We start from the raw sequence: 16,746 nt of genomic DNA on the forward strand, positions 1-16,746 counted from the left end.
AGAAGAAGGGAAAAATATTTGCACATAATTGAGTGGGCCCAAGCCTATATACTTGTCTGTGATTATTTTAGGCATTGCTTGAAGGCGGGTCCTCTGCCCAAAAGCCTGTGAAATTACTGCAGGCCCGATACGCAGGGCCCGTCACATTTGATCACCAACATCAGTATTACTTCTGAGGCGAAATAAACAGGTGACCGTTTTCCCTTCTGTTTTGGACATCCGTACATTTTATGTTTTAACATGTTATAAGCAATATAATTAGACCTACAGTAGTGAATATTGGTCTACGAGTGGCTTCAATTGTGCCTTCATTTTCACACATTTTTTAACTTCTCGGAGAGGGGAACATCCCTCCTCAGACATCCCTTTGCTTATGCATAAAGAAGTTGCCATTTTCACTTCTGCTTTGGACACCGGGCCCTTTACGTTTCAAGTAATAATTGATACAATAGTGAAAATTTGTCGACGAATGACTTCAAATAACAGTATTAAAATTTTCCACCAAATGGTTTCAATTGGGCCTTCATTTTGTACAAGTTTCCAACTTCTCAGGAGGGAACAACCCCCCTCTGCGTATGTATAAAGAAGTTGCCATTTTCACTTCTGCTTTGGACCCTTTATGTTTAAAGCAAACATTCATAGTGAAAAATTGTCGACGAATGACTTCAATTGGACCGTCATTTCACAAATTTTCGGCTTTTTCAAATCAAAACTTTACGAAATAATAGTGCCAAAAATAATGGTCCACCAAATGGCTTCAATTAGGTCTTCATTTTGCAAAAGTTTCTCACTTCTGAGGGGCAGACACCCCCTGCGTATGCATAAGTTAACCGTCTTCGCTTCTGTTTTGGACAAAATGACTTCAATTGGACCGTCATTTCCCAAATTTTCGGCTTTTTCAAATTAAAATTGCACACAATAATAGTGCCAAAATGGTCCACCAAGTAGCTTCTATTGGGTCTTCATTTTGCAAAAGTTTCTCCCCTTCTGAGTGGGGCACATCCCCCCTCAGACACCCCCTGCGTCGAGCAAGCGCGACGTACGTCGCTGCCGCGCCGATGATTCTAAGTTTGTGCCCCTCTTTTCAAAAATCCTGGATCCGCCACTGCTTAAATGGAAATAATGTCTCAAGATATTATACCCCTACATCATTTGTCACACCATTCTTTGATGCAAACAACACAACATATCGTTTTATCTTTTTCGTATCTAGTCTCGTTAAATATAATTGTCCTGCGGAGCATAGCAAGTGTAACCAATAAAAAGAAAGAATTTGCTTTCAGAACAAACGAATACGCCTAGGCTGATCTCCACAAGAAAGGGTTAGTCACGCTCACACACATTCACAAGCTAGCCAATAGGACCTAGTCGACCAAATATGGAAATCAATAATGGGAAATAAAGAAGCTGAAAGTGAATGTGTTAGTTTAAAAAGTTTAAAAACCTCATAATGGTTGGAATATATTCAATCAATATTCTATCTATAGGTAGAATATCTATTGATATGATATCGTGATATTGAATCAAGGTGTACTAATAATAAATTCGTTCAAAGGTTAATGCAATCATAATTATCATTTTCAATATATATATATAAATATCGATGTGGTGTAAAATAACTATGTACTACATTATCTATGAAATGTGAACTCTTGTGTACATCTAAGGTATTATTTTAATTTTAATAGTTGTTGTCCGATTGCCAGGATTATATAATTTATTATCATTATTATTATTATTATTATTATTATTATTATTATTATTATTATTATTATTATTATTATTATCCCAGATTCATCATGGCTGCCTCGATGTCATCTAAATCATGTGACCTTACCAAGTGCAGCAAATGTCACCAACTTCTGAAGTCTCCCCGTAGTCTTCCTTGTTTACACAGCTATTGTGCAACCTGCTTAGACGACCAAGCCAAAGATTCACCTATAAGCAAAGTGAAATGTGTTGAATGTGGAGGAGAATTCGATATCCCACCAGGTGGCTTGAAAGAATGGCAACCACTTGCGATTGTCCATCGGCTAACGGAGCAGAAGGCGATGCTAATGGAATTGATGTCAAATGAAACGATTCACTGTACTTCGTGTACTTGGTTCGGAGGAGAAGGTACTTTTATCCTTTATGCTAAATGTTACAGATACAACTTATTTCAATTTAGGACAAAAGCGTCAATTTGCATTAATTTAATTGAAAAAATTATAATAAATATTACGAGAATTAAAGCTTCGAATATTACTATAAAACATTAAAGTTAATGGATCACATTCTATTCATTAAGAAGTTTCAATTTCTTAGAGCACATTTTAATGTCCTGATTAAAAAAAACCAGAACCTTTACACTTGTCAACCTTTGAGCAAATCTCCCCCTATGAGCCTGATTCTAACCTATTTTTGGTTTTAAACTTTTACCCTTTACAGGAGAAAGGGACAAGTCAGTTCCACCTTCTGCCGTAGCTCGATGTACGGAGTGCGATGACTACTTATGTAAACAATGTTTTGCCATCCACAAGTCACAACGACACAGCAAAGACCATCCTATTATTACCCTTCAGGAACTTCGAGAAGGTAAGGTTCCGGATGCCAATGCTACTGAGCAGAAAATGTGCGTGCAGCACAAAGGTGAATCTCTGTTATTCTATTGTGAAACCTGCGATGTTCCTATCTGTCGTCAGTGCGTATTTGTGATCGGTCATCGTCACCCAGAACATAAGCAAGCTTTGTTGGAACAGGCCGCAAAGGGGATGAATGAGCAGCTTAAACATTTGGCCGAAAGCTCGATAAAGAATGAAGAAAAGGTCAATAAGGCTTTGCAGGAAATTCGTAAGATAAGACGCGATTTCGATCTAGCTGTTTCCGAATCTAGGATCCAGATCAAAGATACTGTCCAGAAGTTAAAGTCTTCTTACTTAAAACGCCTTCATGAGGCACAGAAAGTCGTTGAAGAGGAGTTAAACAACATAGAGAAGGAAGGACTAGAAACCATCAAGACCGCCGATAACCAGCTGCTTTCCATCATATCCCGCGTATCAACAGCAAAGGGGATAACGAAACTACTGCAAGAAAGTGGATCCGAATTGGAGCTTGCTTCTGATTACGGGAGTCTGAAAGCTGTTTTACAAGACCTTATTGCAGCAGAACCGGGTACGATCATCAACGCTGGGCAGAATTTGACTGAAGTAAAGTTCGAGGAAAACACCGTTCAGAATTCAGACAAGATTGACATTGGTCGTGTTTGGTCGCACAGAACACGCTGTAAACGTGACTTTAAAAAGACGCCTGTCTTGAAGAAGGAATTTGGAAATTCCGGAAATGAAAAGCTGTCCCGTGCACTAGATGTTGCTGTGACACCAACAGGAGATATCGCAGTCACGGATCACACTGCATCGAAAGTCAAGATTTTCTGCGCTAACGGTGCATATAAATCTATATTCAACATCAATGTAGGTGTCGACGCAGGGCAACGATCCTACCCATGGTGCATTGAGGTCGGCTCCGACAATATGTTCTACGTCACTGATTGGCGGTCACCACATGTGAAGATCTTTGACTTGCAAGGGACCTATAAACGATACTTCCATACGGTATCACCAGATAACGTTGCGTACTACACGCACGGATCAAGCCAAGTGTGTGGCTTAGCCTTCAACTTACAAAGTCATGTCCTCGCAGGGAATATCACACACAACTTCATAAGCTGCCATTCATTAGACGGAAAGCATCTGAGGAGTATCAAGGTGACGATACCTCCATGGTTTCTTGGCGTCACATCGAAAGGAAATATCATAGTCAGTCCTTATTGTTGTGCCAGCAGCAGCAGTGAAGTCCAAATCATAGACAACACAGGGAAAATCCTGTCCAAATTTCAGACACCCATCGGCGTTTCATCTTGGAGTCCTGCGGGTCTGGTAATAAGTACACATTTTAAGGTCGAAGAAGACGAAGACGAGGTGTTTGTAGCTGATCGAGCCAACGGACACGCCGTCTATCGATACTCCGCTTCTGGGAAATATATCGGTTGCGTTACAAAAGATGTTTCAAATATAGCAGGCTTGTCGTTATCTGGTAATGACAATCTATTATTTGTAGGAGATTCCTCATCAGTGAAATGCTTTGAGATTTGAGGTATAAATATGAAAATACCTAGACCTGCAAAATGCACGTACATTCCGTAAAATAGACATATCTTTTCTACAATGGTAGCATATATACCAACAAGGGCAACTCCCACTTGGTTCAGTCCCATTTGGTCCATGGCACTTAGTCCAATCCCATTTGGACCAAATCCCACTTGGTACAGACCCAGTTAGTCCAATATCACTTAGTAAGTGTCCCAATAGGACTGAACCACATGGGATTGGACCAAGTGGGAATAAATCGCCAACAATATTCGTGATTGCATGGTTAAGGACTGCCTTGCATGTTGTTTACCCATTTTGGGTAAACCTGTACATGGTTCATTCATGTAACCACTTTTGTAAAATTGTGTATGTTTGGATTTAACAGACGTAATTCGGAATAAATAAATATTATGTAGGCCTATATTCCACAAAGAAGAACCTTTGGACGGGAAAAATTCTGTCACCATATTTCTACTTTCAGCAATCACCTATCCTGTTAAATGAGTGTTTTTTTTGTGTTTTGTTGTTGTTGTTGTTGTTGTTGTTGTGGTTGTTGTTGTTATGTTTTTAAATTTTTCTATGATTTTTTTCTCCTACATATAAATGGATCAAAGAAGCCCTATTCTTGTCTTGATACATAATATTGTAATAGCGCTTTTGACAAAGTAGTCATTGACGTCAGTACGTATCTCGAATCACGAACGTTTGTTCAAAGTTCAAAGCGCTGGCTGTTTAATGACAATGAATTGCATAAAAGCTACACTGACGTCACTGACTGTTCTAGACAAAAAATTTTGGGCAGTTCCTTAGTTGCGGACGTATATTGAGAAGATTTTGAGGACCCAGAACGTCTAATTATTGAGGATTTTGGATTTTAAACTCTTGTATTTGAAGTATCTCTGATAGAAGTGTAAAACTGATCCCAAATACTCTTAAAATATTTAGGTAATAGAACCAAATTAGTTCGAACTTTTAATCGACACCGATGCTTTGTCGATCCTTAATATTAATGAAATCATATAATTCACTATTGTTAAGTGTGATTACATAATGAATCTTCGCATGTAATGATATTGAGCAATACAAATTTACCATTAATTCTAATTAATTAATAACAACCAATTGAAGCAGCGGCATAGACGGTCGATCCAAAACTTGAATAAATTTGCTTGTGGTACCTTTTTCATTTTATATCATAAAAACATGATTGCATTCCTATATCCTCGTAACTTAATTTGATCAAAAGCACTCCACCATCTAAATTGAGTTGAAACTAAGTTAATAGGGTTTGAAAATCTATTTCTTTTGTATTTTGTGGCATCTAGAAAAAATCTATTCTTATGTTTGACTTTTTTAATTAGGATTTGTAAATATATTTCTTTTGTTTTTCACTGTATTATGAGGAAAAGTATGAGAATGGAAAATAAAGCATCTAGACAAAAACTATTTTTATGCTTGACCTTGTTTTATTAGGATTTGTAAATATATTTCTTTTGTTTTTTATTGTGTTATGAGGAAAATTATGAGAATTTAAAATTTGCGTCTCGAAAAAAAGTTATTCTTTTGCTTGAATTTGTTTTATTAGGATTTGTAAATTTAATTCTTTTGTTTTTCATTGGATTATGAGGAAGTTAAGAAATAATATCCCCGGGGGCTGTTCAAAAATTTTAGTAAATAAATAAAAATAAATGAATGTTGACATTTATTTATACAGCGCTTCAAAGCACTTTATATTTATTCCGCTGTCGTTAGAATATGTCAGCTGCCACAATGCCCAAGGCATGCTCCTACCTTTGGGCGGCGCTCGATGGACAGAATAGTATTCCTAACAGCACCCCAATTCACCCCTCGGTAGAGAGAGGCACGTAAGGTAAAGCGCCAAGTGCCCAAGTGCACAGCACGATGGCACAGCCGGTGCTCGAACTCGCAACTCTCCGATATGCGAGGGAGAGCCCGCCCGTACCGCTGCGCCACCGTGCTCTCACGTACAGCGGTGATGTGTCACGCAGACCTTCGGATGGTGGCCCTTTCTATACATACTTTGAGTTGTTTTTGGAGCCCATCAGTGCACTCTACCAATTTTTCACACCAAAATCACTAAAACCTTTGCCTAATTTGGCGCATTGGTGAAAACCGCCTATTGATATCTATATTCACTGAAAAGGTACCCCTAAATCAGGCCCCAAACCGCCGCATATCCCCATATACTTTAAACCAGGAAGACCCCTCCCCCGGATTTTATCATGCATGAATTCATGTTTGAGTCTCGGGCTTAAGTAAAGATCTTGTACGTAAGAATCGATTTTAGTGCTTTGAATATTCAATAACTTCAAAAATGAATAGATATAAATAAAAATAACAACAAAACCTTATTGTGTTTAGATATGAAGTTGTCGGAAATAGAGCATTCCACCAGAATTTAGAATTGGGATCCCTTTGTCATTTGCAGGGGGCGGGGCAAGGATTTTGGCAGGTCGAGGGGGGGAATTTTTAGCAGGCGGGGGTAATGTTTTTGAGCAGGCAGGGGCGGTATTTTTGTGCATACCATTTTAAAACTGCCCCTTGGGATAAACTGTTAATTATTGCAATGTTTCACCACTAAACTGGTGGTGGATGAGGAGGTTGTGCACTTTGTGGTGAAGACGGGATGAATGCCAAAATTTTTGTAAATCTATGTACCTTGCCGATAATTTATCACTCATGAGTTTATATTTGGGTCCCGGTCTTAAATTGAAATTGGCATATAGAAGGATGTTCTGTAAGAATCCATTTTGTGCATTGAATATTCAATTGCGTCAAAAATCATTATAATAATTAAGAAAAAAACAACAAAACCTAATTAGTAATTAAAGCCTTAATGTACGATCTTTTTAAATTTTTAGATTTTTCTTTTTTTCTTCTAAAATAATAATATGCATTCATTATGAAAGTTCCCAATACATTTGGACGCGAAAAACATTGGGAATTTGCAAAGAAACAACATCATAAACTTCACCTCTATCACTCGAAACATCTCGCACGATTTGGATTAGGACAGCGAGTGCGGCCTCAGAGTTAGTCTCCTACGCGGCCAGTTTGGTTACGCTCCCTCCACATGTGGAGGGAGCGTAACCAAGCTAGTTTTGTAGGAGACTACGGTTTGCGATCGTGGCCGACATAAAGTCAAAATCTAAAAAATTATGGCTTTAATTATGTCGGACCAACAGAAAATCGTCACGTTTTACTACAAATAGGACGAATTTGACAGTTTGCTCATAGATTTAAGTTAGAACATGTGTAAGTATTACAAATATGCCAAAAAATCGGTTTTGAAAAAAAATAAAGGTAAATTCTGAAAAAAGATCGTACATTATGACTTTAAGTTTGGTATTGGAAAGAGAGCATTCCATGTAAGCTCATGTATATTTAGAATCCTCTTCCATTTTACACATGTATTTTGTGATTCTTAGTGATTTAAAGAGCAGAAGGAACTGACACATGGTTCAAAATTAAAGTATAGAAGACACAAAATTTTAACACTACATTATATTGGTGGTTCACAAATATTGAATGATTTATCAAAGTAGGCCTACATTAGTACATTCACAATCAAATACCATTATCTGGCATGTACTTTTGTTACTTGGACATTTGCAATTTCAAAATTTCAGGCTATTTTTTATGCTTCAGTGTTAATTTTGGTAACGTTTTTGCATCCCCTCTATACATGCCCAAAACTTTTACTCCCCCCCACACACTTATTTGTACACCCACAACTTTTTAACCCCCATTCAGAACTCAAAAAAATTCTACGACCTTCCTACATATTTGCCAGCCCCCACCCCCACCAAAGTATTTCTGAACACTCCCTTACCACTGCATCAGACATTGCGTGAACGGAAAGAGACCGGGGAATCCCTAAATAATGAATGCATGGAAGTGATTTGGGGACACAACTGCGAATTCGCGGGAAGAACAGAACGATCTTTCCAAATTTAACACAACCAAACGAATAAAAAAAAACCAAACATAATAAACTGTGTGTTTCCGATCGATGTTAAAATGTCTTGCTAATCGTATTCTGCATCGCTTAGTTTGATATCAAAAACGAGTTGCCTGGTGTATAAGCTTTACCCGGTGTACAGTCATGTCCTGTACAGCTTTCCGTCGCGACATGATGCGCCGTCATCAGCGGTTCATAGTTCATTACTTTTAGTCCTCCACTCAACGGCACCGTATACATGTATACATGTATTTTCCATTGCAAGCTGAAATACGGACCAGGTTTTGGAATGAAAATAATCCTGAATTTCAGTTTATAAAACCGACAGTGCATGGTAAGTTTATGAGGCTTCATACATTATCATTTTAATAGTGAGCAAGACTAAAGAAAACCCCGTATCGTTTTAAAAAGATTATTTTTAGTAATTTCATTGATATATTAAAATAGCCCCGGAAAATATCGTAATGGAATATATATGGAGCCATGCAATAATTATCACATTTTTATAATAAACTCTGGGGCTGATCGGGGCATGTAATACTAAATATCGTGTTAAATTTCTCGTTTAAAACAATGTGCACCCATGTTGTTTACAAGTTAATTAGGCCTAGTATTTCTCATTCATTTGGATGAGAAAGCATGCACAGGGTTAAAGTTGCATAGAAATAAGAACATTTTCAATTCTCATGTAGGCCTATATATATTTCAGTTGTCCAATTCTCATCGCTTTTGAAAGAATTCTCGTTTAAATTTCCACTAGTGTATGACCCAGGCGTAAAATTTCCGAAATTTGGCCTACTCTACTTGTTCTGCAAACCGCTGGAGAGCTGTTGTTCATATAGTTCATGAGCGTCCTAATTCCAGTTTGGCGAATGTATACAGGAATAGCCTATCAATGAAGCTTAAAAAGAAAGCCCCGCCAATTCGCCAAAGCAGTTGTTCTTCTGCATGTGGTGAACTAAACCTGCCTGTTATCAAATTGATCAGTGACAAGGTTATCTCTGAATTTTCAATCTTTTACATTTTATTTCAGACGACGTGTAATTTTGTAACACATCTATAACTCGCTTATTTTTTACTATCATAATTATTATTATAACAGATAGGCCTACATCATGGCTGCCTCGTTGACCTCTCAATCCTGTGACCTTACCAAGTGCAGTAAATGCCATCAACTACTGAAATCTCCCCGTAGTCTTCCGTGTTTACATAGCTACTGTGCAACCTGCTTAGACGACCAAGCCAAAGATTCACCTATTAGCAAAGTGAAATGTGTTGAATGTGCAGAAGAATTCCAGATCCTACCAGGTGGCTTGAAAGAATGGCAACCACTGGCGATTGTCCATCGGCTAACGGAGCAGAAGGCAATGCAGATGGAATTGATATCAAAAGAAACGATTCACTGTACCTCGTGTGTGTGGTTCAGCGGAGAAGGTATTTTCATCATTTTAATTATCAAATTTATTTTATACATCTATTTCGTCTTTAACCTAGAACAACATATTAAATAAAACACATAATAAATAAAACCATATAAGATTAGAATAATAACATTAAAATAAACAAATTTATTCCATGTTCACTACGGTCCGTTTTGCCCGAAGGCTCCTCAGGTGAATGAGAGAAATGTAGAACAAACTTAGAGTCATGCGTTAGCTTGTTCTACATTTCTCTCATTCACCTGAGGAGCTTTCGGGCAAAACGGACCCCTTAGTGAACATGGAATAAATTTGTTTCTTTTAATGTTATGTACACGCTCTCCTTCACAGGATCGAGCACTCTTTGTAATGAAAGAAGAAACACAACTTTATGTAAGATTACAATAATATATTTTACAACTTATCAATAATGCGGAAATTTGTATGTGTAACACAAACTAAGCTAGACAATTACAATAAACCACTGGCATTATAAGCACACAGCTGTTTATGGATCAAAAAGGTACACTAAAGTGTAGACGCATTCTATTCACAAAAGAACCTCAAGATGTAACCATTTAGCACCCTTTTATCATATTCCCTGCTTTTACCATTTACCTCCTGCAGAACATCAGGAGGACAAACAAGTTCCACCTACTGCCGTAGCTCGATGTACGGAATGTGACGACTATTTATGTAAACAATGTGTTGCCATCCACAAGTCACAACGACGCAGCAAAGACCATCCTGTGATTACACTCGAAAAGCTTCGCGAAGGTAAGGTGCCGCATGCCAGTGCTACTGAGCAGAAGGTGTGTGTGAAACACAAAGGTGAATCTCTATTTATCTATTGTGAAACCTGCGATGTCCCAATTTGTCGCCAGTGCGTTGTCATCACACATAGTCATCCAGACCACAAGTATTCTGAGATAGAACAGGCCGCCAAGGAAAGGGGTCAAAAGCTTCAACAACTGCACGAAAGCTCTGGAAAGAACGAGAAAGAAATCAATAAAGCTTTGCAAGAAATTCGTAAGAGCAAACGGGACTTTGATCTAGCGGTTTCCGAAGCTAAGATCCAGATCAAAGATACTGTCCAGAAATTAAAGTCTTCCTATCTAAAACGCCTTGATGAGGCACGGAAGGTCGTTGAAGAGGAATTAAACATCATAGAGAAGGAAGGACTAGAAACCATCAAGACTGCTGATAACCAACTGCTTTCCATCATATCCCGGATATCCACAGCAAAAGCGATTACCAAAGTACTGAAAGAAAGTGGATCCAAATTTGAACTTGCGTCTGATTATGGGAGTCTGAAAGTTGTGTTACAAGAAGTTATTGCGTCAGAACCTGCTAAGGTCATTAACGCTGGACAAAGTTTGACTGAAGTAAAATTCGAGGAAAATACGGTTCAGAATTCAGACAAGATTGTAATTGGTCGAGTTTTGCCGCGCTGCACTCGTCGTAGTCGTGAGTTCAGAGTTACAAAGACACCTCTCTTGAAGATGGAATTTGGAAATGCTGGAAATGATAAGCTAGCAACTGCACTAGATATTGCTGTGACACCACCAGGAGATATCGCAGTCACAGATAACTCTGAAGCGAAAGTCAAGATTTATAATGCTAACGGTGCATTGAAGACTACATTCAAACTCAATGTAGGTGTCGACGAAGGGCAAACATCCCAACCATGGTGTATTCAGGTTGGTCCCGACAATATGTTCTACGTTTCAGATTTGAAGTCACCATATGTGAAGATCTTTGACTTGCAAGGTACTTACAAACGATACTTCCATACAGTATCACCAGATAACGTTGCTTACAATACGCACGGTTCAAGCAAAGTGTGTGGCTTAGCCTTCAACTTACAAAGCCATGCCCTCGCAGGTAATATCACTCACAACTTCATTAGCTGCCATACACTAGACGGAAAGCACCTGAAGAGTATCAAGGTGACGATACCGCCATGGTTTCTTGGCGTCACATCAAGAGGAAGTATTGTAGTCAGTCCTCACTCTGCATACAGCCATGCTTCCAGCGATGTCCAAATTATAGATAATAGCGGGAAGATCATGTCCAAGCTTCAGACACCTGTCGGCGTTTCATCATGGAGTCCTATTGGTCTGGTAATAAGCACACATTTTAAGGTTGACGAAGACGAGGACGAAGTGTTTGTAGCTGACCGTGGCAACGGACACGCAGTCCATCGATACTCCACTTCCGGGAAATACATCGGTTGTGTTACGCATGTTTCAAATATAACAAACGGCTTGACACTATCTGGTGATGAAAATTTACTATTTGTGGCAGATAGGTCATCAGTGAAATGTTTTGAGATATAGGGTATATATAATATCTAGACTTGCAAACTCCACATAATAAAATTGATCAAGTAGACATATTTTTGTTCTGGAATTTTTAATCAATTACATCAACAACTATGGTAAATACCTGAAGTTCACCTGGGATATTTCTAATGAGAGTGTTAACTTTTTTGATCTCAACTCAGTATATAGTTTCATGCCTAAAAGGCAATCGTCACACGACAGGATGAAATGCTTTAGAGGGACTACCATCTATTCGGAATGTGAATGAATTGTACATTCCATGGTGTCAACACAGCCAAAGTCTATCATAGAGTCAGTCTGTCTATCGGAGATAGTCAGAAAGTGTCCAATAAAAGAGCGTGATAACAACTTTTACTATCCCTCTTTGGGATTGAGCACTTTATTCAAACTATGAGTAAAAAGTTGTTATTACGCTCCTGGTTTGTATTATTTTTTGATAGACTGGAGGGCTATACGACATTCGACATATAGTTTTGTCAGAATTTCGGCAAGGACTATTAAATCAGGATGTAACAATAGATCATTAGCATGTGTCCAATTCTTAATATGTAAAATGACATCGTGAACTTGATAGGAGCGCCAGTAATGTCTACAGACGGAGCTTGACTCGAATTCAATGTTGGGTTAGAACATTTTCTTTGGTTGAGTTAAGTTAAATTAAGTAGCTGTTGTAAAAACTGGTTAAAGTAAATATAACCGTTCAATTTAGTGTGTGTAAACTTGAATTTTGTACGTGACATTTTAGCATCTAAAGAGCCGAGCTCGGGTGGAATCTAACTAAATCTTGTAGTATCAAAGTTTGCGGCATCAACCCGTCTGAATGATAGAATTAAAATATTGAATTCTGTACAGAAAACCACGATTTATCAGCATTTAAAAGAGATGTTAATTGATAATTAATCGAGTATACAAATGACAATTAACTACATGTAAAGCAGCCGCAATCTTAAAATCATCAGGCTGCCCACGTGCTTTCCGGGAATCCCAAAAACGTCACTGCAACAGCAGTGTGTCCTCAGTCAGACTTTTTGGTTCATCGGTGCTTTACTCTTACAGCGTAGTCACTATTGTGTCATTTTCTTTACCTACCTATAAAATCAATATTTCATTCCGGGAGCCAAATTACCATCTGATTAGATATCATCTGATTGATATTCTTTTCAGACGAGAACATAAATTCAAACACTCAGGCAAATACGGCGCCAAAATGCAAGATCACGTGAGGTGTCACATGTTTTGTGACTTCAATACTCACTTGCATTTCATATCTTATACCTGTCATACATTTCTTTCGTATTGTTGAGATTAAGTCCTAATATTTAGTTTTACTTTAGCAAAAAGACATTTCCTAATCAAATTAGAAGACATTCTTGAAAAATTACGGGATCATAGTAGTTGACCCCATTTCAGCACGTCATGACCGTTATAGAGGGCGTTTTTACTCTTTTCAGCAGGAACGATTATCTAAACTCACGACACCTTTATGTGGTGACCTCAATCACATGGACCGAGTAATTTAAAATTTGTTCTATCATGTTGTAATGTACCTCAAATTGTTCCACTTATTGCTAGGAATAAAAAAAAAAGGCAAACTTAATGTCATTATGTATTAGAATGTTTAGTTCAGGAGTTATGGATTAAACTAGGTCAAATGTCAAATATCACAGATGCCAAATTTTTCCAAAATGCACCGATTCAATCGTAAATTGTCTGAAATTACTCCTCTTGGCAAACGAAATATATAAGCTCAGAATGGCTTGAAATCATAGGTCAAAGGTTATGCTTGTACATATTTCTATTGGACTTTGAGTGCATTAACTCTGAAAGGGGACATGACCATAAATATTGCACCAAAATTGTGAATTAAGTACATGTGCGAGATGTGTTACCATTGTTAGGCAGGTGCTTGACAAACATGCTCCGGTGAAGAATACCATCCGTTCTCGACCATCAAATCCGTGGTATAATGAAGAAATTAATCAGTCTAGACGTTTCCGTCGTAAGCTGGAAAGGAAATGGCGGAAATCTAAACTAGAATCGGATCGCCAGCAATATGTAACACAGCAAACTGTTTATACTAATGAAATGATTGAAATAAAAACAAAATTTCTACAGGAATGAACTTGAGAATGCGGACAATAAAACTGTATTTAAGAAGGTGAATGGTTTGCTAAACAAAGACACCAAAGTACTCCCAGCCCATGAATCGCCGCAGGAACTGGCTAATGACTTTGCTAGCTTTTTCAACAACAAGGTCACTACCATATATCAAGATCTTGGTAAAGACCAACCTGATCTAGACAGATATGACCCTCTGCCTGAGAGACCAGTTTCTGTTTCATTCAGTGAGTTTGATCTTTTGGGCGAGGAGGACATTCTGAAAGCCCTTAACAAAGCTTCCACAAAGTCTTGCTTGCTCGACCCTGTGCCGACATGGTTTCTAAAACAAAATATTCACGTGTAAACACAGAAATTCAAGAGGTTTCAAATTGGTTCAAAGCAAATAGATTGTCGTTAAATGCAAAGAAAACAAATTTAATGTATCTTGGTACACGTGCACATACTAGTAGTGTAATAAATAACAAAGAATTTGATATAATCTTGGATGGGTGTAAATTAAGTCGAGTTAGTGAAGCAACATTTCTGGGAATTACTATAGATGAAAATTTGACTTGGAAAAAAACATGTTCAATATTTGTAAAATATGTACCAGAAATATTGGTGTACTAAACAAAGTTAAATTATTCCTGCCAAGAGACGCCATGTATAAATTATATTGCACTCTAATTACCTTGTCTTAATTATGGTTTATTATTGTGGGGAATGCAAATAGAGAACACATGAATAACATGTACCGTCTCCAAAAACGTGCCATAAGAGTAATCTCCAATAGGGAGTATCTTAGTCACACTGAACCAATTTTCAAAATGTTTAAGGCGATATAATACCCTGATTTTCATCAGTACCCATCTTCTTTTTTGTTGTTGCAAATTTATGAAGTATATAAATATGTTCATCATCTCATGTCCTGAACTTAGAAAATATCTCTACATACAAAGTGGTTTTAAACCATTTTAGAAAATCATTTTAGCCCTATATATATTTTTTTGTTTACTCTATCCTGGTAACTGAGATGTGTGTTTCATAACAGACAATAATACATTCTATTGAACATGTCCAAGTAGAATACATGAATAGAATACATTAAATCCTTTGTTATACTATATATAGAAATGTACTCACTGATTATAACACTGAATAAATTAAATAGGCCTAATCTCTTCCACATGGACAATTTAATACTACACCATGTATGTATCTTCTATAATATGTTGTTAGGAAAATATATTTAAATAGGCTTTCAGGTCCTCAAAGGTCAGGTGATAGGTCAATTGTTCAGGTCAAATTCAGGCATCAATTTTGAATACATGTGATAGTGTGTGATATCATACATGTCATAATGAGGCATCAATTTTGATATTTTGTCTGTTACTGGATATATAATGGAAATGTGTGAGGTGGATATACTAAAATACCTTGGGATGTAAATGGTGAGTACAATTTAGATTGCCTAGTTGAGTTGGATTGGGCAAATAAATAAAAATAGTTACCAAAATCACAAAAATGAAGCTTACGGAAAACTACCTAATATGGTGGTATAGGTGACAAAAAATACAATCTTTTTCAACATTGCTGTAGTGTGGTTGTGGTAACCTGTTACCTATGGCTTAGTTAAGTTTCAGTGACATAGTGTCGCAAGTTCAATGAAGTCATAAAAGAAATCAGGGACCACTTATTCCCATTTTACATATCAACATTATTTCCCTAATGTGTTAGCAACACATATCCAAAATTTTAACGAAATCCGTTGATAGTAAGCTTTCCAAAATGAAGTGAATTTAAATCATCAGTGATGTACCTCCTTTTGGCTTCTATTTTCAAAAGCATGTAAGCTACATTGATACCGATGCCACCAATAAAACGAGAAGATTTGCCCCTTCATTTTGCATACCACTTTGTCCAATTTTTTTGTAATTTCTTCACAAAATGCAAAAAAATGCAAAAAAAATCAATGGGTGTAGTACCCCCTTAAGGTATCAAATATATTTTATATGTTCACTAAGGAAGTTGCTATATTTATGTTTATGTATAATAACAAACTGTTATCTAGATCTTTTGAAAATTTCTTCCAGACTCACAAAAAAAATCATAACTATAATACATGTAATAGGAATGATTATAAAATACCTATCCACAAAATCAACAGTATCTTGACGGTTGGACCAAAAGTTTGGAATACATCCAAAAAATGTTAAAATGTCAGCAACCTTAGGTCATTTTAAGTCAAACTTGAAATCTGTTTTTGATATTTACAAGCAGAATTATGTTTATTCGTTGATATGATAACATTTAGTTAATACTACTGAATTTGATATGAATAATATTTATTATATTTAATTTTATGTGTATACCTTTTTTAATTACATGCCTATGACATTTTTTGTAGTAGGGTGTGCAGGTGTGAGTGTGAGGTGAGAAATCAAGTGTATTTTCTTTTTTCCCTGCAGGTTTGGCATATTGTATTTTTTTTTTCATTTTGTGTATCTGTGTTTATATATTTAGGCCCTTCTTTTAAGTGTTTCAGGGGGCACAGCATTTTACAGGCTTCTGCTTCTAGTTGTGTCTCCTCCATCGTGTTTTATCATGTTTTGTTATTTGTATGTTTTAATTTTGATGGAAATAAATTTGATTGATTGATTGATTGATTGATTTGTTCCTGTTATCACGCGTATCATCAATGAATCTCTTCTTACTGGTGTTTTCCCTGATAACCTGAAGCATTCTATTGTCACACCCATTATCAAAAAACC

The 16,746-nt window shown here is 37.0% G+C and overlaps 2 protein-coding genes across 2 annotated transcripts; both read left to right on the forward strand.

Moving 5' to 3' along the window:
* Nucleotides 1-1,797: 1,797 nt before the first annotated feature.
* Nucleotides 1,798-4,133, forward strand: LOC140139062 (uncharacterized). Its single transcript, XM_072160844.1, has 2 exons — nucleotides 1,798-2,118; nucleotides 2,431-4,133. The coding sequence occupies exons 1-2, from the start codon at nucleotides 1,800-1,802 to the stop codon at nucleotides 4,131-4,133; spliced, it is 2,022 nt and encodes a 673-aa protein (XP_072016945.1). The 5' UTR covers nucleotides 1,798-1,799.
* Nucleotides 4,134-8,332: 4,199 nt separating this feature from the next.
* Nucleotides 8,333-12,033, forward strand: LOC140140086 (uncharacterized). The gene is made up of 3 exons (XM_072161906.1): nucleotides 8,333-8,446; nucleotides 9,215-9,546; nucleotides 10,158-12,033. The coding sequence occupies exons 2-3, from the start codon at nucleotides 9,228-9,230 to the stop codon at nucleotides 11,867-11,869; spliced, it is 2,031 nt and encodes a 676-aa protein (XP_072018007.1). The 5' UTR covers nucleotides 8,333-8,446; nucleotides 9,215-9,227; the 3' UTR covers nucleotides 11,870-12,033.
* The last annotated feature ends 4,713 nt before the right edge of the window (nucleotides 12,034-16,746 follow it).

The sequence above is a fragment of the Amphiura filiformis genome, chromosome 18 (genome assembly GCF_039555335.1).
Source record: "Amphiura filiformis chromosome 18, Afil_fr2py, whole genome shotgun sequence".
Taxonomy (NCBI): Eukaryota; Metazoa; Echinodermata; class Ophiuroidea; order Amphilepidida; family Amphiuridae; genus Amphiura; species Amphiura filiformis.